The sequence below is a fragment of the Myotis lucifugus genome, unplaced genomic scaffold (assembly GCF_000147115.1).
Source record: "Myotis lucifugus unplaced genomic scaffold, Myoluc2.0 scaffold_41, whole genome shotgun sequence".
Taxonomy (NCBI): domain Eukaryota; kingdom Metazoa; phylum Chordata; class Mammalia; order Chiroptera; family Vespertilionidae; genus Myotis; species Myotis lucifugus.
In genome coordinates, this window is record NW_005871089.1 from 6,702,096 (window position 1) to 6,724,208 (window position 22,113).

Consider the following 22,113-nt stretch of genomic DNA (forward strand, 5'->3'; position numbering starts at 1 on the left):
TAGGCCGAAGTGATGGCGAGCCTATGACATGCGTGTCAGAGGTGACACGCGAACTCATTTTTTTGGTTGATTTTTCTTTGTTAAATGGCATTTAAATATATAAAATACATATCAAAAATATAAATCTTTGTTTTACTATGGTTGCAAATATCAAAAAATTTCTATATGTGACACGGCACCAGAGTTAAGTTAGGGTTTTTCAAAATGCTGACACGCCAAGTTCAAAAGGTTCGCCATCACTGGATTAGGGGAAGGAATGGAACACGCCCTGTGCCCTCATTTACTGTTTTTTTTTTGGGGGGGGGGTACCCTATTCCACCTAGTTCATTTTGATCTTTTCTCTATCTTGGGGAATACTACCTAAACTCCCCTCACTATATCCTCTAAGGCAGTGGTTCTCAACCTGTGGGTTGCGACCATTTTGGGGGTCGAACGACCCTTTCACAGGGATCGCCTAAGACCATCGGAAAACACATATATAATTACATATTGTTTTTGTGATTAATCACTATGCTTTAATTATGTTCAATTTGTAACAATGAAAATACATCCTGCATATCAGATATTTACATTACGATTCATAACAGTAGCAAAATTACAGTTATGAAGTAGCAACGAAAATAATTTTATGGTTGGGGGTCACCACAACATGAGGAACTGTATTAAAGGGTCTCGGCCTTAGGAAGGTTGAGAACCACTGTGCTAAATGGTCAAGCTACAGGGTGATAATTTCCTTAGGCAAGCAAACACTTCAGCCCTCTAATATGGTGTTTCCTAGGGCTGGAATATCAACAGGAAGTCCTGGGGGGAAGAGCTCTGCTTAAACACTCCTTCCCAGGAAGGGTTTGGTAAACTCACAAATTTGCCCAGCCCTGTACAAAACCCTGCAGTCTTCACATGTCCTCCCTGTTGCAGGACTCAGACAGGCTGCTACTGATCCTTGACCCTGCTCCTTTTCTCTGGGTTCTTGAGCAAAGAAGAACTACAGATATGACTCTGTGAGAAAACCAGACAGGCAAAATTTTGCACTTACAAAGCAGTTGAATTATTTATTGGCATTAAAAAAGCATTCCTTTAAACACTAAATTCTCACCCCATTTCATGAAAACTTAAAACCAAATTCTCCATGGTCGTACACAAGTTAATCACCAGGAGCAAGAATTCGAGTCAAATTAACTGTCCTGCTATGAGATAATAAGGGGAAAGCGGGGGTGGGCGCAAAGTTCTTGCTTTCACACAATATTAAAAGTACAAGAATCTAACAATTCCTAGCGCAGCAAAAAACCGCTTCCCACTGTTTCAAGGCAGCCATTTATCAATAGTCCAAGGGCTAAGAAAATTTTCAGAAAACAGGGGTGTACCCTTTGGTTGTAAGCATGGCCAGCAGCTAAGGAGCCAAGTTCTTAAGGAACGACGATTGGTTGACACATTCTTGGGAAAGCGCATTCACAGAATCTCCAGCATCCGGTCTCAGCTTCCCCATCTATAAAATGCAGCACTGGTGACAGGGTGGGGAGGAAAGACAGCTAGGCTTCCAGATCGAAGTCATCGCGCTCCTCATTGTACTCCAGGACGTGTCGTTTGATCTTGGACGAGTCAACCCAGGTGACGAAGTCCTCCATGCTGCGTGTGACAAGGAAGGCGGGGTCGGTGACCACGTCGGGGCCCACGCGCACGTGGCCCTGCTCCACGAAGGCCACGGCGGCCTGGAGGTGCTGTGCCATACGCAGTTTAAGGAGCACGGTGGGCAGGCGGCGGCGGCAGAAAGACGAGGCCGTGACGAAGTCGCAGAGTTCGAGAGAGCTGCGTGTGGGCACCAGGCCGAGGGCATACAGCTTGTCCAGCAGCGCAGCCGAGGCGCGGACGCGAAACGGGTCGCGCTCAGGCAGGTCGCGCAGGCGCCGCGCCAGCTCGCGTACAGATCGGCTCAACTGATTGTAGCGCGTGTAGTCTTCGCGCCGCTGCAACCGATAACGCCGCAACACGCGCAGTTCGTGCAGGTTGTGATCAGTGACCTCCCAGTTCAGGAAGTCCACCTGTTTCAACAGCTTCTGCTCGTGGAACTTAAGCTTCCTCACCATGATGGCGGATGCCAGCTCCCTAGGACCCCAGGCTGAGAGTGAGTTCCGGCTTCCGTGCGACTTCCGCCTTGGCGCGAGAAGACCCGGCTGCCCTCGCAACTGGGCCAATGAAAAAAAGGCTCACGACCACGTCCCCAATTTCCATTGGTGAGAGTGGGGCCACGCCCCCACAATGTATCTCGCGTTTCTCTCTGGTCACTCAAGAGGCTGGGAGCGGAGCGGTTGAGGGGAGGGGGGCCGGAGCATTTTTAAATTGCTAGGACAGTCCTCGGATGCCATAATTGTTTTCTCTCATTAGATGTCTGCCTTTTAGGGACTCCCAAGGGAGTCTCCCTATAGAGCTAAACAGGTGAGTTGCGAGGAAGAGGGAAGATGGCATTTGTTTGGTTGGGTATACGTAGTACTAACTGACCGTTGGGTTCATTCCACTGTGTACTTCCAGGGGTCCTCAAACTTTTTAAAGAGGGGGCCAGTTCACTGTCCCTCAGACCGTTGGAGGGCCGGACTATAGTTTAAAAAAAAAACTAGTCGGCTGCTAAGCAACAGGCAGCGGTGGCAATTTGCCCCGGGCCGGATAAATGTTTTGGGCGGGCCGTAGTTTGAGGACCCCTGGCAGAGGGCCTCCCGGAGTCTGCCGGCCTGTGGGCTGACCTGGCAGTCCCCACAGATCGCCAGAGCCAGGTTCTTCACCCGGCGGGAGGAACGATTTTTCTGTGCTAAAGGGGCTGGGATGCAGCGAACCTCTGAAATACAGATTCTCTGGCCGCTTCCTACAGGGCAGAATCGGGATCTACACGGGAGCCAACTGAAAATCTGCACTGTTGACAGGAGTGCTACTTTGAGAAACTTTTGAAGTTTGAGAAACTTGGATAGTAGGTACAAGCCCGTAGCCTGCAGTATGGACGCAAACGAATTTGCTTGACGGTGGATATGTGGTCACTTAGGCCTGAGTTAACGAAGTTAATTCTGTTTCAGCTAGTTATATCTGTAGTTTGTATCTGAGTGTAGCGCTGCCGGACTAACCTCCTCATTTGCTCACGCCTTTGACGCCACCTAGCATCTTCCTAATCATTTTTTGTTTTTTGTTTTTTTTTTGTACGCTTTTCATTGTCTTTTAAGGTGTAATATTTGATGTATGAAAAATAATATATGTTTCATATGTAAGTTATAAAGTATAATGAATACGTATAAACCCAACAGCCAGTTTAAGAAAATGTCACCTGGACCATTTCATCTACCTACTCTCCCAACCAGAGGTAAAGGTACCTGTTCTCCAGAATCTTTGTTTAAAAGAAAGAAAAATAGTTTTCTCTTATACATGCATCTCTAAATATGCATCCTTCCCACTCAAAGTGTAGCCTGTGCACCAGCAGAGAGGTCGTTGGAAATGCAGAATTTCATGCCCTACTCCTGACCTACAGAATCAGAATCTGCATTTAACAAGACCCCCAGGTATTTTGTACATACACAATATTTGAGGAGTGTTGCTTAGAAGAAATCACACCACACGGAGTTTATTATATGTAGCTGTAGTTTTTGGTTTTTATAAATTTTTTAAAAAAATTGATTTTAGAGAGGAAAGGTTTTTTTTGGAGGGGCTATTTTTTAGTAGTGCTGCTAGTAACATTCTTGTAGGTCTTATGTTGCACATATGCAGTAACTTCTAGTATGCATCTTGGAGCAAAATTGCTGAGTTTAAAGTATGTGCATGTTCAATCTTATTAGACATTGCCAAATTGGTTTTTTCTTTTTTCTTTATTTAGACTATGAGGGTATGTTTATTAAAACTGGGGACAGTAAAACAAGGAAAGGCTTAGCATAAATGAAGTGACAGGAGAGCCTAGGCTGGGCTGCCTTAGCTCACTGGGAAGTCAGAGAAGGGGGCCTTAAAGATAGGTTCAGGGGGTTAGTCTGGGATGAGCTGCCCCTGTCCATTGCTCCCCTGGTTGCAAGTCTCCTGGGGACCCTTAGAGTTTAGGAGATGAGTGCCTGTGGGTGAAGAAGTGAGGAAAGAAGAGGGGGAAGGGATGGCACAGGTGTGCTCCCTATAGGGAGAGTGCACCTATATTGCCAAATTATTTAACAAGAGGGTTGTACCAATTTATATTCCTTTGGTAATGCATGAGAGTTCCCTTTGTTCATTATTTTTTAAAAAAGCATATTTATGTTTGTCGGTTTTGACAATATTTTAAAAAATGTTTTTATTGATTTCAGAGAGGAAAGGAGAGGGAGAGAGAGAGAGAAACATCAGTGAGAGATAATCATCCATTGGCTACCTCTTGCACGTTCCCCACTGGGGACTGAGCCAGAAACTGAGGCATGTGCCCTGACCTTGAAAGGAACTGAGACCTCCTGGTTCACAGGCCGATGTTCAACCATTGAGCCACACCAGCTGGGTGTGTTTCATTCTTGATTGTTAGTTTTTAAAAATTTTTGCCAGTTTGGGAAGTGTGTGATGGTATTTCAATGTGATTTTAATTTTAATTTCCCTGATGAATAATGGTTTCATATGTGTTCCCTCCTTTTTGAAATGCCTCTTCATGTCTTCTGTTTTTCTATTGGATTGTGTGGTAAGTAGAATAATGCTCCCCCCGCCCCCAAAGATATCCACCCAGAACCTGTGAATGTTACCTTATGTGACAAAGGGGATTTTGCAGACATGACTAAATTAAGGATCTTTAAATCATGAGATTATTCTGGATTATCTGGGTGGGTCCCCTGTAATCACAAGGGTCCTTTTAAGTGAAAGAAGGAGGCAGAAGAGCCTGAAGAGATATGTTGATAGAAGCAGAAGTCTGAATGATATGATTACTGGCTTTGAAGATGAAAGGGAGCCAGGAGCAAAGGAGTATGGTGAGCCTCTAGGAAGCCCGAAAAGGCAAAGAAATAGATTTTTCTCTAGACCTTCCAGAAGGAATACTGCCCTGCTGACACCTTGATTTAAGCCCTGTGAGATCCAGTTTGGATTTTTGATCTCCAGTACTCTAAGAAAATAAATTTGTGTTAATTTCTTACAATAGTGCAGTAAAAAACAAACAAATAACCACTCATATAGATTCCTTGCTTTTTTTCTAATTGATTTGAAGGTACTCTTTATATATTATGGATATTAATCCTTAACCAGTAATATGTAGTACAAATATTTTCTCCCAATTTGCACTTTATCTCCACTTTTCATATTACCCTAGCCTCATTCCCTTCCAACTCTTTTTCCCCCCCTTCCAACTCTTGCTCAACATGTCTGCAGCAGGACTCTTGGCTAACTTCCTTCTCCCCAAACATGATAAATACGTAAATTATATATGTTATCAGGTGGTGTTATGAAACAAAACTCAGCAGGATTTAGGAGGGCTTGGGGTGAGGATGGGCTGTAATTTTAAATAGGATATGTTAGGGTAGGTCTTATTGAAGTGATATTTTGTAGGGGTTTAGCCTCATATATATTTAAATAAAAAATTTTTAAAATATATTTTTATTGATTTCAGAGAGGAAGGAAGAGGGAGAAGAGATAGAAACATCAATGATGACAGAGAATCGTTGATTGGCTGCCTCCTGCAGGCCCCCCACTGGGAATTGAGCCTGAAACCCAGGCATGTGCTCTTGACCGGAATCGAACCTGAGACCCTTCAGTCCCCAGGCCAACGCTCTATCCATCAAGCCAAACTGGCTAGGGATAGCCTTATATATATTTAAGGGAAGAGCATTTCAGGAAAAGGAAACAGTCAGTGCAAATCCCTTAAGACAGGAATGTGCCTGGCATGTCTGAAGAGGAGTAACAGCATCTTGGCTGGAGCAGAGTGGGCTAGGCAGGCAGGAAAGGGAATTCAGATAAGCTTGTGGCCCTTGTAAGAACATTTTATGCTGAGAGAGATAAGGGCACTGCAGGGTTTTGTACAGGATTGACAGCTAACTTGTATTTTAAAAGGATCACCCTGATGCTGTGTTGAGAACAGATTATCTGGAGGCAGAGGTGGAAACAGACTACTAGGAAGCTGTTGCAGTGATCTAGGTGAGAAAGATAGTAGCTAGGACCATGAGAGCAGCAGTAAAATGCTGATGAAAGAGGAGTCTCATGGTTCTCCCTTGCTGACTCCTTTCCTAAAGGAGGAAAGTTGGATGCCTGGATGGGGAAATGGAAGCTGTTTCTGGTGCAGGATTCAGCGTCCCAGCAGGAAAAAGAGACCATACTCCAATTATAATAATGTGAAGAGAATTTAATAAAGGAACTTTTCCCAACAGAATGGACAGAATGTAGGGAAACCACGAAGGTTAGTGGTTTCCAGATACATGTGACCAGAGGCTCTGTAACTCCTAGGCTTGAAGAGAGTCCCTGGAAGGGAGGGAATGGAAGATACAAGTTCTGGAAATGTCTGTGAGGCTGAAGTTTTCCATAAGTACCTGGAAATAAGGTTGGCACCTGAAAGTTAGAAAAACCCACCCAGAATAGATGTGGGAGTAAAGCAAAGATAGTTGGTCTATAAATGTGTGGGAATTAATTAAAGACCATCAAGGTGGTGGCTGGGGGTCTCTCAAGGGGCTGGGGCTGGATTAGAACCCTAGTTGTATGACCAGAAATCCCAATTGTATTAAATGAGCTAATAAAGGTAAGATGTTTACAACAGTGTCTCTAAGGAAGTAGCTGCTATTGTTAAACCCAGCTTGGAGAGAGGCTTTGTGAATAGAAGAGAGATCACAGAAAAGAGGCATCCCAAAGCAGCTGGGAGAAACATGTATTCAGACTCTGGTCATGGTGATACTGGGATAAATTGAGTCCTTAGCATCAAGGCTGCCTCTGTAGAGAGGGATACGAATTCAAGGTTTCTTCCTTGAGACTTGACATACCATCCCCTTTCTCATTCTAGGGGTTCCAGGTTCACTCTGCTAACCTTTTGGTAACTGTGCTTCCCAAGGAGCAGCCCAAACTGCTTTATTCCATTGGTGCAAAAATTCAGGTTTCCCTGACAGTTCTATTTCTCTGTGCAAATTAATACCTGGGCTTTTGGGGTTTGTACAAAATACTTTATTTGGGTCAAATACCAGCCCTGCACAGGGAATTGGATCTACTCACTGCACCAATGAATTTGAGTTTTGGAGCTAGAGGCCTGCAAATCACACCCCTCAAAACAGCCAAAGGTGTCCACCTTTAGCAGTATTGCCTTCTGCCAGTTAATCTGCATCAAGTGGGAAGAGTGAGAATGATAGGGAATCCTAGCTAGGGGTAGGCAAGGCTCCAGGGCATAGCCAGGAAGGGGAGTAGGAACTGAGGCCTATGCCTCACAACATCTCCTCTAGGAAGCTTTCCCTGATCCTTGCTCCATCCAGGCTGGGTTCTGTGCACTCCCAAGCACATTTTATGTTACTGGTCACATTGGGCAAAGAGCCTCTGTCTACTTGTCCAGACACACCTGAGCCCCTGGAAGGTAAGGACAATATCTCATTCGACTTTGTAGCCAGGGACCTGGTACAGAATAGCTACTTAGTTAATGCTTCCTTCAGTGCACGATTGAATGAATGAAACAGAGACAGAATGGATGAATTAAGGATAAGAGGGTGAACTGTAAGCCTTCTAGGGCAGGAACCCGGAATGACTTGTGCTGTAGGCACAGTGCCTGGCAGTCAGTGCCCAAAGTGTTCTGGATGGGCTGAGCAAGGATCAAATCCTTCTTGCCTCTTCTTGGATGCCTACCCCCGATTACCCCTCCCTCCTCCTTGCTGCTGCTGCTGCCAAAGACTGAACACCCCGTCCCCACCGCTGCATGAAGCAACACGGAATCGGGTGGTGTTTGGGCTTGTTTCTGTCGCTACAAGATTCAGGGTCTTGGTCTTTTTCCATGAAAGAACTTTCCCAAGGCAGGGGTGCTCCTGGCTCTGGCTGAGGTACTAGGACCCGCAGCGGCCAATATCCCAGGCCGCTGAGGCTTCTTCCTTGAGGACGCTGCTGGCTCGGGGAGCGGCCGGTGTGGGCGAGGCTCCAGAGAACAGTCCAGGGCTGCACCGCCGCCCAGTCCCGCTGGGGCAGGGACAGGGACGGAGGGATGAGGGGGTGGAAGCGAGTGTCTGCGGCTCTCCACGCCCCCTTCCTCAATCCCCTTCCTCTGGTACCCTCCTTGCAGCCCCTCAATTTGCAAACGTTTGATGTTTTCATCCACTGGCGTCACGGAAAAGACAGGAGGGTGACCGGAGTCTAGGAGGCGAGGAGGCGGCGGTGGCTGGCGGGCGAGAGCGCGACGCTCCAGACCCTCGGGGCGAGAGGTAACTCCCATTGAAGGCTGACAGTCCTGGAGGCTCGGGGCCCCCTACTTCCTGGGTCGTCTCTTTCCTCTCTCATCCGGATCTCCCTGGAGCTAGTGTGGGCCACTGTCCGAACGAAAGAAGCCAGGAGCTGGCGGGGCGGGAGGGCGGAGTCGGCGTTCGAGCCCTGCGCTTCGCGGAAGTGCCGTAGAATTTGCCTGCTTTCTCTCTCCACTCCCCAACCCGCCCCCCCAAGCCTGGGCCTGGCGGGTCTGTTCCCCTCCTTCCCCGCGGACGCCACCTCCCAATCGCCTTTTTTTTTTTTTTTTTTTTGAAGCTGGCTTCTTGCTGGCGGTGTGGAGGGACTGCAAGTGCTGGAGGAGGCGGGCTGGAGGCACGGAGGCCGGCCGGCCGGGCGCCATCTGTTCCCTGGAGCTCACTCTGCAAACTCCTGTTGAGTGTGTGCGTGCGTGCTGGCCGGGCGGGGGTCTGTACGCCGGCGCCGGGCAGCATACCTTCGGACGGGGTCCTCGGATTCTATCGGGTCAGGCTCAGAAACTGCTGAGGAATTAGGCAAACAAAAGGGGCCACTCAGCTGGTGGGGCAAAGTCGCCTGAACGCCACTTCGCCCCCCGGCGCCCGAGCCGGCTGGAGGTCCCCTGGACCGCCAGGGTCGGCGAGTTGGCGGCCTGTTGTGTAAGCCGCAGTCCTTGTTTTCCCCCGGCCTGGCTGGTTGGGAAGCTGGACACATCCACCCTTGGACTCGATTCAGGAAGGAGGCTGCTGCTTTTTCCTTTGGATTTTCTGGATTTTTGTAAACCCAGTGGCCCAGGAGGAGGAGAAGGAGGAAGGAGCAGATCTGGGGAGGAATGTGAGAGAGTCTTCCAAGGCTTGGAGGGGCCAGAAGGAGCTGGGAGCCACAGCTGCCAGGGTCTGGAACCGTGATTTCCGAGTGATTCTCTTTTGTTTTAGAACCTTGTTCCAGTGGAAAGTGGAATTTTTGCCCTCTCATTTCTCCAAGTCACTTGACTTTCTCCTGGGAGTGGAAGGAGGGAGAAACTCCCCTTCAGGGCCTGTCAAGCAAGGGTAGGAAGAAGACTATGGATATGAAGCTCCCCTGCCCCCAGACAGGTGTTGGGAGTTGTGATAGGAAGTTCGGGGCCATGGGCACAGCTTTGAAGAGAGGGCTGGACAGCATCTCTGGGTGCTGAGACCTGCATTAGGGGCTGAGAGACAGCTGCTGGGGCAGGCCTTTGTTTGCTAGTGCGTTCTTGGACATCCTAGTTCTGGGCAGGACCCTTTCCTCATCTTTCTCTACCACTGGCCCAGCCATGGCACTAAAAGGCCGAGCCCTCTATGACTTCCACAGTGAGAACAAAGAGGAAATCAACATCCAGCAGGGTGAGGATTTGGTCATCTTCAGTGAGAACTCATTGGATGGTTGGCTGCAGGGCCAGAACAGCCTTGGTGAGACAGGACTCTTCCCCGCCTCTTATGTGGAGATTATTAGCTCTGGCACCAGCTTCAACCATGCTGACTACTCCAGCAGCTCTGCAGGCTCTCCAGGCACCCAGGTGAGCATGTATGACAGCTCCAGTGTGGCCAACCTTGCGAGTGGTGGGGGCAGTGGCTTCCTCTCAAACCAGGGCAGCTTCGAGGAGGATGATGATGATGACTGGGATGACTGGGACGATGGATGCACAGTGGTTGAAGAACCACGGGCTGGTGGGATGGGCACCAATGGGTACTCCCCACTCAACCTCTCCTACCCTGGTGCCTACCCCAGCCAGCACATGGCCTTCCGACCCAAGCCACTCCTGGAGCGGCAGGACAGCCTGGCATCTGCTAAGCGAGGCAGTGTGGTGGGGCGCAACCTCAACCGTTTCTCATGCTTTGTGCGCTCTGGAGTGGAGGCCTTCATCCTGGGTGATGTGCCCATTATGGCCAAGATTGCTGAGACATACTCCATTGAAATGGGCCCTCGTGGCCCTCAGTGGAAGGCCAACCCCCACCCATTTGCCTGCTCTGTGGAAGATCCCACCAAACAGACCAAATTCAAGGGCATCAAAAGTTACATCTCCTACAAGCTCACACCCACCCATGCTGGCTCCCCTGTCTACCGGCGGTACAAGCACTTTGACTGGCTCTATAACCGCCTGCTTCACAAATTCACTGTCATCTCTGTGCCCCACCTGCCAGAGAAGCAGGCCACGGGTCGCTTTGAGGAGGATTTTATTGAGAAGCGGAAGCGACGGCTCATCCTCTGGATGGACCACATGACCAGCCACCCTGTGCTGTCCCAATATGAGGGCTTCCAGCATTTCCTCAGCTGCTTGGATGACAAGCAGTGGAAGATGGGCAAACGCCGGGCAGAGAAGGATGAGATGGTTGGTGCCAGCTTCCTCCTCACCTTCCAGATCCCCACCGAGCACCAAGACCTGCAGGACGTGGAGGACCGTGTGGACACTTTCAAGGCCTTCAGCAAGAAGATGGATGACAGTGTCTTGCAGCTCAGTACTGTAGCATTGGAGCTGGTACGTAAGCATGTGGGAGGTTTCCGCAAAGAATTCCAGAAGCTGGGCAATGCCTTCCAGGCCATCAGTCATGCTTTTCAGATGGACCCCCCCTTTAGTTCCGAGGCTCTCAACAGTGCCATTTCTCACACGGGCCGTACTTATGAAACTGTTGGTGAGATGTTTGCCGAGCAGCCCAAGAATGACCTCTTCCAAATGCTCGACATGCTGTCTCTCTACCAGGGTTTGCTCTCCAACTTTCCTGACATCATTCACCTGCAGAAAGGTAAGAGCCAGTACAGCACGTCTGGAGAGCCTTACTGAATCTGTACTCTGCTGGATGTGGGGATGTGAGCATGGCCTACACAGAATGGAACAGCTCATCTAGTCTTTCTGTCTCTGTCTTGTTCATTCATTCAACAAGCGTGTTGAGCACCTACTGTGTGGCAGATGCTATTCTAGGTGTAGTGATATTATTGTGAATAGGTCTGTCCCTGTCCTCATGAGGCTCACTGTTTACCTTCTTGTTGTCTTTTCCTTTCTTTATTCATTTTTTTTGTTTGTTTCTGTCTCATTTTCTCATTTACGCATTATACACTGAGCCCTTGAAAGTATCAGGCTGGGTTCTGGGAACACGGAGATGACCAGGGCCTAGGCCTTGCCCTTGAGGAGCCCACACGGATACAGACTCAGATAACAAGCACAGTGTGGCCTGTCTTCCCACTGCCTCACAAGCTCACCTCCTTCAGAACCTGTTCTCACCACTGCATATCCTTTCTGTGAGCTCCCATCTGGGTAGGGAGGGTTGTTGTCCCCGTTCTGCAGATATAGAAGGTGGTGTCCATAGAAGAGTGGTTGCACAGGGAGTCCATGGTCCAGCTGAGACTGTCCCTTCCTCCTGTGACTCCCTAAGCACACATTCATATTGGCCACTTCCCAAACCTGGCTGTGTTTTCATTTCTCACAGTCCCTCTGTGGTGGAGGAACAGGATGGGCCCTTCTCTGTTACTGCGGGGCTGTCAAGGAACTGGCAGGGAAGTGACTCATCTCTGGTCACCCAGGGGCACCTGGGCTGGGCTAGGGAGGAACCAGGGGCACATGGCCCATCTAACTACCCCTTCCTGAGCCTGGCTGTCTTCTTGCCTGAGCAGTGAATCCTGATCTGACCTATCTGGTAACTGAGTCCTGGAGACAACAGGCTGGGCAGACGTCAGGAGAGAGGTGTGGTTCTCCCTGGGGCTGCTTGGTAACTCAGGAAGAACATCTCTAGGGCATCTTTTGGGTGGGTCCGGCTCCTTGGCCCCTAGGCCTGAGGTCAGGCCTGGCTAGGTTGCGAGTTTTCCCTCTGGGTGGAGTCAGGAGTTAGGCCTCTGGATTGAGCCTGGGGTCAGCAAATGCCACCCCCTACCTCAGTACCCAGGAGAGTCTGGTGTAAACCAGCCCTGCTCTCCTTTAACAGGAGGTTGACTTCTAGAACTTCTGTAGCTCTCAGCTTCCTTTCTCCCTTCACTTTCTTTTCTGTTCTTTGTCCTTTTCTCTCATCTCCCCATTCTTCTCCTCATCCTTCCCTCTTCTTTCAGCTTCAGGAGACACAAGGCCTAAGCTCTAGTCTTGGCTCTTCCCCCAATTTGCTGTGTGTCCCTGAAAAGTGCCTTCCTGTCTCTGGGGTCTTAGTTTTCTGATCTATAAAACAAGCGAGGGTGAAGCTCTTAGGCCTTCAAGGTGGGGGAGGGAGACTTATGGGGAGGGTCTGGTTGAGGACAGAGTGATGCCTCAGATCTGCCTCTGAGCTCTGGAGCAGGGATAGGGCAGGGGAGGTGGCCTGGCTGGCTGGTGGCCCTGGTTTGGAATGGAGCCACACCCCCACTGCTGCTTTAGGGCCTGGGAAAGCTGGTTCAACCAGTTCCTTGGATGGCATGTTCCTACTGGGCAGCAGCGTGGGCAGCAGGAGGGGGAAGCAGTGGCACAGTGATTAAACAGCTGTACAAACCACCCCCCCCACCCCCCGTGGTGGCTGGGGACCTTCACCCAGGGCAGAGCTGAGGGCAGGAAGGCAGCCCTATACCCAGGGCTCCTAGGTACGCACTTAAGTAGAAGGGAGTAGAAGCCAGACTGGCCTTTCTGACCCAGGGGCTGGGAGACAGAGCTGAGAGAGGCCATTTCTGACTTTCCTCTTGCCACTTGAGGTGTTTCTAAGAGTTAGGGACCAACAGTCCTCTGGGGTGATGTATTCAAGCTTAGGCAGAGGCCAGCCCACCTCCCCTTACCTGGAGGACATTCTCCCCAATAATCAAAGCCCTTTTGGGCTTATTCTTCCTTCTTCTGGACTCTGCACTGCCATTCCTAGGCCTCTGTTCTGGTGAGTTACGGAGGGGGCTTGTAATCTGGCTGAGACAGAATTGTGCCGGCTTTGGGGGCCCATAGCCATGCTGGCCCTGCAAGTAGAGCCTTTTCTCAGAGGAAGGAGGAGGAAAATTGGGTCCCCCAGGATTCTGTCCACCTTGTCTGGGTATCTGCAAGATGGCGAGCGTGTGGGAGAGGTCATGGAAGGAAGGAAGTGGGAGTCCTAGATGGGATCAGGAGACCAGGATTTGGATAGACATTGTCTCTAAGGTGACCTTAAGAGAGTTTTCTCCCCTCAGTGTTTACCTTAGTAAAATGGGAGATGGAGTCTGATTGGCACTGAAATGAGGCTCACCAGCCTGTCTGCCCACTGGCCCAGCTCCTGGCAGTCTTGGGGGTAATTGTCCCAGGGTAACTATTATTAGGGCCTGGGACAGCAAGGGGAGACAGTGACTGCCCCTACCTAAGACTCATCACACCCAAGCCAGGAGGTTGGTATGACCCCTTCCATTTCACAGACGAGGTGCAGTGAGGTGGGATGGTGAGCAGAGCAGGAATTGGAGCCCAGGTGTGTCTGACTCCACAGCCCAGGCAGTGTCCACTGTGCCTGATAAATGGGGGAAGGAGCTCCCTCAGGAATGGCTATTTGGAGTAGATGAGTTAGGAGGGGAAGGGAAAGGGAGGGAGGCTTGGATGCTGTAGTGCTAAGTTAGCTGCAATCCTCCGTGGACTGGAGGCAGGCCCAGGACCAAAGCATGCATGGAGGGGCCAAGGAGCTCCTAGATTGGCCAAGGCAAAGTGATTCTTGCAAGCCAGGCACCTGCCTGGGGACAGGTGGGGCCTCTGTTCTGGGCTGTTGTCTAACCCTCCCCCTGCCACCCCTCCTAGGCTCCCATAAACAAAGAGAATCCTTGCCATGAGCCACCACCAGCTGGTTCTTGCTGTGACTAAAAAGCAGTTTGCAGACAAGTGCACATAGCATCTTGAGCTCTTATTTGGCCAGGTGCTGTCCTAAGTACTTTATACATATTAGTTCAATCAAACCTCAATTACACTAGAGCAGTGGTTCTCAACCTTCCTAATGCTGCGACCCTTTAATACAGTTCCTCATGTTGTGGTGACCCCCAATCATAAAATTATTTTCATTGCTACTTCATAACTGTAATTTTGCTACTGTTATGAATCGTAATGTAAATATCTGTTATGCAGGATGTATTTAGGCGACCCCTGTGAAAGGGTCGTTTGACCCCCAAAGGGGTCGCGACCCACAGGTTGAGAACCGCTGCACTAGAGGGTAAGTATTCTTATTTCATTTCACAGATGTGGAAACTAAAGCATTATCTTGCTATGAGCAGTTGTCAGTAGCATCATATCTAGTCCAATCTGTACCCTTTGATGTGGGGAAACCTGTAGACCAGGCAAGAGCAGTAGCTTACTGGAGGTGACACAGTTGGGACCAGGACTCAGACCTCCTGCCTCCAACCTGGTGCAGATGGTTAACAACCTCCAAGAAGTGGGGATAAGACTGATTAAGGAGCCTGGGACCATGGAGCTCTGAAACTCCGACCCTCCTTTTCCTATTTCTGAGACCCAACTTACAGGACAACTGCCAGGGCAGGAGGCTCCCCTGGGTCTTCAGCTCTCAGGTTGACTCCAAAGTAGAATGTAGGGGGGGATGCTGGACAGGCCTGAGTCCTGACTCCCGGCTAGTTTCTGGGGCACTTTAGTGTTAGCTGGTCCAGGCCCCAGACCTGAGTCACAGGGTGGAGAGGTGACAGAGAGCAGGGTGGGGCCTCCACCTCCCTCTTACCCTCATAGCCTTTGTCCCTATCCCTGGCTCCTTGCCTGTCTGTCTTTGGATACCTAGCAATTGCAATAGATTAATTTCTATTATTTGGGCCTCAATCTCCTCATCGACAAAAGGGGCCTTTCCTTCCTCCAAGGCTGTGGGCAAGAAGTGCCCTCTCGAGTACAGGCCCACACCCACTGTACCTGGACTTTCTCAGGCAGGTGGAATCCAGGCTGGTTAGTGTCTCCTCTTCCAGTAGGTTCCTTTTGCTGAAGCTTAACTCCAGTTTCTTTGTCCTGTTGTTTTTTACCTGTTTAGTCCTTCCTTATTTCTTGGAACCTTCTCAAATTCCTGAGTCCATTGTCTGGGGGTCCCACACAAATGCCTGGGTGACCTGGCATGGGATCCCTGCATGAAAAGTCATGTCTACCTCCCAGCTGTGGAGGGATGTCTCTGGGCCAGGCATCCCCTATGTGAGGGGCAGGAAGGAGGTGGGAGCCCCTAGGGTAAGTCTCTTCCCTTCATGGCCTCAGTTTCCTCTGTAGAGCAGTGGTATGGAAGGTGGGCAAGCAGCTGGCCTCTAGGGCCTCTCCTGCTCTGAAGTCTTTTATTGGGTCTTAGAGTGATCCTGCTTCTGCTGCCCAGGCCTGAGCAGTTGGGATGGAGCAGGAATGTGGCCAAAGGACTGAGTGGGCTGGGATCTGGTGACTTCAGAGTTATTTTGAATGCGGTGTGAGCAGCGTTGGAGACTGTTCAAACTTGAGTGTATCCGCCCCAAATGCCAATATTAGCCAATAAGTCATGCACTTGTTTACTAATATGGTGCTGCCAGTTCTAAAGGCCCCCAGAGTTATTTCCAGGATATAGAGCTCTGGGATTGGCATATAATAATGCTCAATAAATGCATCTTGAATGCATCGAACAATTTGTAAAAATAACACATTTTGAAGGCCCCTGAGAAGCCTCCTTAAAGAAGAAATGGGAAGTATGGATAATGAGCATGTTATTTGTATGCAGTGGATCCTTTTGAAGTACTTGATGGTGTGCTGTCCACTATGCCAACCCTTCTCATCTCATTCTTCTTTGCACAGTGGATTCCCTACAGCTCTGAGGGAGTAAGTGCCAGGCCCTGACAAACTGCCTCCCCCTCTCAGCAACTGCCCCCCACTGGCTTCAATGCAGAATTAGTCAAGTACCTGTTAATTCAGAACTGGAATCCATTCACCAGTTGCTCTGTTGATTCATTCAGATTCTTCCAAATTGGGTCGCCTGCCCAGGTTCATCTCCTGCCCTCCATCTGTCACCTGGTTATTACAATGGCCTCCTCTAGTCCCCTGGGAGCTTGAGTGAGGAGGGGCCAGGATCTGTCTGTGGGGGAGACACACACAAAGGAAAACTCCAGGTGGCCTTTGAGGCTCTGTTTTAGAATAAGCAGTGTGATGGGGTTGGGAAGCATTGTTCCTGGGAACACTGAGGGAGGCTCCTGGTATACCTGATGGGAGGCTTTGAATTATGCATAGGGATCCAGGGGGCAGAGAGATGAAGTTAGGAAAGAGCAGGGTGTATCTGATGAACATGGGATCAGTGTGAAATGGGTACAGGGACCAGCTTTTAGAGAGCCTTATGAATGGATGTGGACCTTGATCTACAGACAGAGGGGAGCCAGGGGAAGCTTGGAACTCTGGGTGCCCAGCTTGGCTGCTCTTCAGGTGCTATGGAGCATCTCTCTGGGACTGAGGTAGGGAGGTTCTTGGAGGCCTGTTGTAGTTGTCCAGTGAGGGACAGGTTGAACATGTATCAGTGGATATGTATCAGGATCTGCTGTGTGCTAGGCTTTGTTCTGGGTGCTAGAAATATTGAGCTCACATCCCATAGGGAGGCAGTCAGAGAAACTGCAGGGGGTGAGAGCTGTGGGAGAGGGAAACCTAGGGCACCTGAGAACATTGGGAGGCACCTAATGCAGTAGGGTTACAGGGGAAGCTTTCTGGAGGAAGTAATGTCTGAGCTGAATTAGGATATCCAAGTTCTGGAATGTAGCTAGCAGAGCAGTGATTGCTTGGGTGTGGGTTGTTGGTGCCATAGGTTTGGAGGGAAGATGGTGCATCTGTTTAGGTGAGGGTTGGGACATCCTGGTGGGACACCCAGTTGGACCAGGAGTCTGGAGTCCGGGAGCGAGGCCTGAGTCGAATTGATGAGGTCACTGTCTGCCCTTGAGGGTACTAACAGAGGGTTTAGGGAACAAATTGGGGACATCAGAGCCCTAACATCCCTTGTCTTCTGCTCTGCCTATGCCAGGCGCTTTTGCCAAGGTAAAGGAGAGCCAACGCATGAGTGACGAGGGCCGCATGGCGCAGGATGAAGCAGATGGCATTCGCAGGCGCTGCCGCGTGGTGGGCTTCGCCCTGCAGGCTGAGATGAACCACTTCCACCAGCGCCGTGAGCTCGACTTTAAGCACATGATGCAGAGTTACCTGCGCCAGCAGATCCTCTTCTACCAGCGGGTAGGCCAGCAGCTGGAGAAGACGCTGCGCATGTACGACAACCTCTGACCTTGAGTACCTGGCCCCACCCCACCTTCAGCCTGGTCACTGCAGTATACTCTGGTTTCCAGACCTCCTGCACCAGCAGCAGCTGGGGGTGGGCTGTGGAAGAGTCATGGGTACCCGTGGGGAAGTTCTCCATCCCTTAGAGGTGGGCACAGCAGGGGTGAGAATGGGACCAGGAACCCTCCAGGCTGAGGCCTGGGCTGCTGGTCAGTCACTTGAGGCTAGGCCAGAGTCTTAGCCAACTGTAGAGCCTCTAGCCCTTGTGCATCTGGCCACCATCCCCTCACTCTGGGGCCTGCTGTGGTCCCGGGTCATATGTTGAACACCCAGGGCTGTGACACACCTGCCCTCAGGGTGTCCCCAGTCAAGGTGGGGATCAGACACAGAAACAGATTTGTGGGGCGGGGGGACAGGTAACACAGAATGACCCATGGTAAATAAGGGGTTCCTGGAAGCTCACAGAGGGGTCCACTCATTCTGCAGGTCAGGGAAGACTCCACAGTGTAGGTGACATTCGAGTGGTGTCTTGAAGAATGACAAGGACCTGCCAGATAGTAAGTGAGGACAGTAGATGGGGAGGACATTTGGAAGAGAGGAACAGCATGGGCAAAGGTATGGAGGCATGAAAACACCCTTCATCTCTCCCTCACCTTTCCCAAGCAAGTTTGCTACTTTACTTTGATGGGGAGGAATCTTCCTTGTTCCTTTGTCCCTGTCCCTGCCCGTGCCCCACCCTTGCCCCCTGCAGGAGGGCCTGCAGGCCAACACCCTCCTGACTCCCTTTTACCTGCTAAGCCCCTAACACCCCTTGGTTAGGGGACCACACAGCATCTTTTCCCTGGGCTCAAGATGTTAAGACAAGTCATGAACCCCAGGGCCCTGGTGTTATCTTCCTGGAGGGCACACCCAAAAGGTACCAGATATTTGAGTTCACTACAATAGCTCCTCACACTCCAGCAGGCTCAGACCCCAGGTTTCTAGGGTCCTTGATCCTATGAATCCTTGAATTCTTCCTGGTGCACAGTGGGAAACCCAGGGGGAAAAAATAGGTTGATTGACCCTGGGTCCACCTACCGATGGCCAGTCTCACTGTGATGCCTGCCTGGATTCTGGCCATTTGCACTGTCTCCCACTCATGTTTATGTCCTCAAGGGAGCTATTCCTTCCCCCAGGCCAGGAGGTGGTCCAGCAGCGAGTTGGGTGGAACTGACAGGTGCCACTGCTAGCCCCCTCCAGGAGGTCATGGCCATTCCTGGCGGCTGCTGCTTGAATATTTTTTCTTGATAAACTTTTTTACAATTAAGACAACAAAAACATGACTTTTAAATTTAGATCTCAGAGAGGATGAGGGTGCAGGAAGGATAAAACCCTGATTGTCCCTGAGGTTATGATAGGCACAAAATTTACCCCAGAACCTCAATAGTTGGGGAGAAGACTGTGCTGGTGGGAGGTGCTATCTGGGGATCTGGCCAAGAACACCTCTAGATAATTTCACACCCTTCCCAGACCTCACTATCATCTCACAAATGGTAAAGTCCTGCCAGGGATTTGGCTGTGCTGCTCTGATCTAGGGCTGAGGGTTGCATGAAAAAGGGATAGGAGACCATGTTTCAGGACTGTCTAATCAATGGGGTTCCTCTCCCCAGGGAGGCCCCAGCCCAGGGGAAGGAGGTGGAGCTCAGAAACTGCGTCCTCTCCTAGGCAGTCTTGGGTACCCAGCCATGCGGTGGCTTCCCTGTTGGAAACTGAGGAGGACTCCTCAGCCCTGCCATTGGGGGTGCCCCAGGCAGGATGAACAGGGATCTTCACACATGGAACAGAGGAGTGTGGTGAAAGCACGGTGTTCTTTCAGGGCAACGTGGACTCGGTGTAGGGAGAAGTGCCTGGGTCCAGACATCAGGGGAGGCTTTGGCCAGGCCAGGGGCCTGGGGGCTCCGGGCAGTGAGATAAGAAAAGGGATGGCAGATGCACCAGGGGAGAGGACAGCAAGGGCTCCCCATTCAGGGTAGAATGTCCTCAGAGGAAATTCTGGAGTGGGCCCTTGACCTTGAGTCAAAATTAGGTCAGATTTGGGACTTTCTGTGGAATTTTCCCCCTCCCTCCTCCCTGCTCTCCTTCCTTCATATCCAGTCCCTCTGAGGACCTTCTCCCCCTTCATCTTTTCTCAGCTTTGACCTCCAAGTAGCCTTCTGCAGAGAGCAGTCTGACCACAGCAAAGGGGCTGTGGGAGTGGGGAGGGTTTGGGGGCAACTTCTTGAGGTCAGTCTGAGTAGGGTGGGAATGCTCCTCCTTAGCCCACAGTGCCTGGAAAGTCCCCGTGCATGCTTCCTGCCCTGGGACTGCCCTCTGTGTTCCTTCCTTGAAAGGGGACCATCTTACATACCTCCCATCCTCAGGGTGAGGGAGTTGGCCTGATACCAGGTCAGCTTGCACCTAGGAGAAGAACCAGAATGTGAAGTGTTGGGACAGGCTAGGCCTACTGAGGTCTGTAGGCTGAGATAGCATGTGTGTGGTGGGAACTGAGAATGTCATAGCCCCTCTCCCTGTTTTTTTTTTTTTTTTTCCTGTCTGTGTGTGGGATAAGGTGTTGGGGGAATTTGAGATCTGTTGGGGCTGGCCAGAGCCCCTTTCTGCAGGGGACTGGGGGAATAGTGTGGGGGAATATCCTGGTGGCTGGCCTCAGTCACAAGCCAGGACTAAGCTGGGCCGAGTTGCCTCCAGTTCCCTCCCTCATTTTTGTCTGAGGGGGGGGTGGAAAACCAGGCTTCTCTTTCTGCCCTGGGCAACTACCAGGACCTGAGGGGACCTGAGGGGACTCCTGATACCCAATCTTGGCCCAACTCAGGAAAGGAGTCTGTTTTGTGGCCACATGTGGGGTGTTGGGGATGGAGATGGTTCTCAGATCCTGCATCCTGTTGCCTCCTGGACACAGGAGGACTGTGAACCACTGTGCCACGGCTGAAACAGAGCCAGGCCTGGGGAAGACAGGTGTTCTAGGCCCAGTTCACCATCACACCTCCCATCCTGTGGCACAGCCACACAGTCATCCATACATTCACATGGTCCCAGACACTGTTGCCCAACCCAAAGTAGACATAGCCACACACAGCCACACAACTTACCCACAGGCACATAAGTCACTCTTGGCCACATACACATATATGCATGGTCATGTGCTCTCACAATTGCACTCCTATCCACAGTGCCACATACTGTCACATTCACAGCCATGTCCACACTTGGCCATGTCTATACATGTCATCTGTTCACTATGTCAGTCTCAGTTAAGGCATCACTCTCAGCCATACCACAGTCTCATGCACACAGTCATACCCTCACACAGTGATACATGCAAACTGCCACAAAGTCACATGTGAACATAGCAAAGGTGTCCCACATGTACCACCTTCTGGGGCAGTGTGCGTGAATCACCTCCAGCCATCTGTGATTCTCCATCACTCGACACCACCATATTAGTTCTTCATTGCACAGACAAGGAACTTGAGGTCCAGTGAGGGGTGGCAGCTGGCTGCATCACCCAGTGTGCCAGGGAATGCTTCGGGCCAGAAATCAACTCCTGGTAGGCTCTGTGGCCTGGCCTTGTGCACCCATGGGCCAGTATCTAAGTTTAGGCTGCCTCTGAAGGCCCCTGGCTGAAGCCACCAAACAAAGCTCCAGGAATCTACCATCTCTTGAGCTAAAGCTGAGGCTGCTGCATCCGCAAGAGCCAGGATGCAGTTGGCAGAGCCCAGGTCTTGGGCTGGAAGAACATTCCTGCACCATCTCCCTAAGCATGTGAGGACTGGGCTCACCCTGCCTTTCTGCTGCTGACTCAGACCTCCAGAAGTCAAGCCTTTTGGGCTCCCTGCTACCCTTCCCCACACCTGCTTTCCCACCAATTCGGCTGTGGTACCTCTTTCCACTGGCCAGGGCAGAAAGAGTCAGTGAGCCCGGCAGAAAGACCATGGAGAACAATAAAAATTCACCTCCCCAGACAGAGCTCAGAAAGGGCAAGTATGAAATGCCTCTGGGATTCAACATAGCTTAACACAGACATTTTTTCCTTGAGTTTTGTTTTGTTAGTCAAAGCCCAGTGCAGTCCAGTCTGTTTAAAAAACTGTCTCACACAGCTGTGACCTCCTTGTTCCATACAGCAGCCTTACTAGGCATCATTATTCCATTTCATGGACGAGACTAAGACTTGGCTGGTGGGAGAATAGGATCTGCCTATGATCACACGGTGAGTCTGAGGCCTCTGGACTCAAACCCAGCTCTCTGGATCCATTCCTCAAAGTCACATGAATTAACTTATTTAGGTTAGAAGGAAGAGGGGGTGGCAGATTTCCACTTCAGAGGTGATAAAGAATGGGAGGCTGGTGAACCCAGCTGCTGAAATGTGGAGGGGCTTGAGGGAGGTGGATCCCATCAGCCCCCAGGGATGAAGAGGCTGACCCAGGGACTCCATTACAGATGAATGTGTGAGGAGCATTCCTACATTTTTCTATAACTGACTTGTATTCCTCTCTTGCTTTTTCATTCCCCTACATGGTTGAAATTTAATTTCAAATCAATATGGGGACCCTTTCTTTTCTGAGGGATGCATCTACGTT

The 22,113-nt window shown here is 50.5% G+C and overlaps 2 protein-coding genes across 7 annotated transcripts; one reads left to right on the forward strand and one right to left on the reverse strand.

Moving 5' to 3' along the window:
* Nucleotides 1–1,021: 1,021 nt before the first annotated feature.
* On the reverse strand, nt 1,022–2,254 carry IMP3 (IMP3, U3 small nucleolar ribonucleoprotein). Its single transcript, XM_006087903.3, has one exon. It carries the CDS (start codon nt 2,079–2,081, stop codon nt 1,527–1,529), a length of 555 nt encoding a protein of 184 aa, XP_006087965.1. The 5' UTR covers nt 2,082–2,254; the 3' UTR covers nt 1,022–1,526.
* A 73-nt stretch (nt 2,255–2,327) lies between these two features.
* SNX33 (sorting nexin 33) lies at nt 2,328–20,195 on the forward strand. 6 transcript variants are annotated; one of them, XM_023753152.1, is made up of 5 exons: nt 2,328–2,953; nt 8,195–8,333; nt 8,650–11,111; nt 15,975–16,072; nt 17,253–17,416. In XM_023753152.1, the coding sequence occupies exons 3-5, from the start codon at nt 9,644–9,646 to the stop codon at nt 17,268–17,270; spliced, it is 1,584 nt and encodes a 527-aa protein (XP_023608920.1). In that variant the 5' UTR covers nt 2,328–2,953; nt 8,195–8,333; nt 8,650–9,643; the 3' UTR covers nt 17,271–17,416. The 6 variants fall into 6 exon arrangements, with proteins under 6 accessions (XP_023608920.1, XP_023608915.1, XP_023608918.1 ...); XM_023753149.1 differs by lacking the exon at nt 15,975–16,072 and having other exon boundaries at nt 2,372–2,430; nt 2,858–2,957; nt 17,253–20,195; XM_023753148.1 differs by lacking the exon at nt 15,975–16,072 and having other exon boundaries at nt 2,374–2,430; nt 2,858–2,953; nt 17,253–20,195.
* The last annotated feature ends 1,918 nt before the right edge of the window (nt 20,196–22,113 follow it).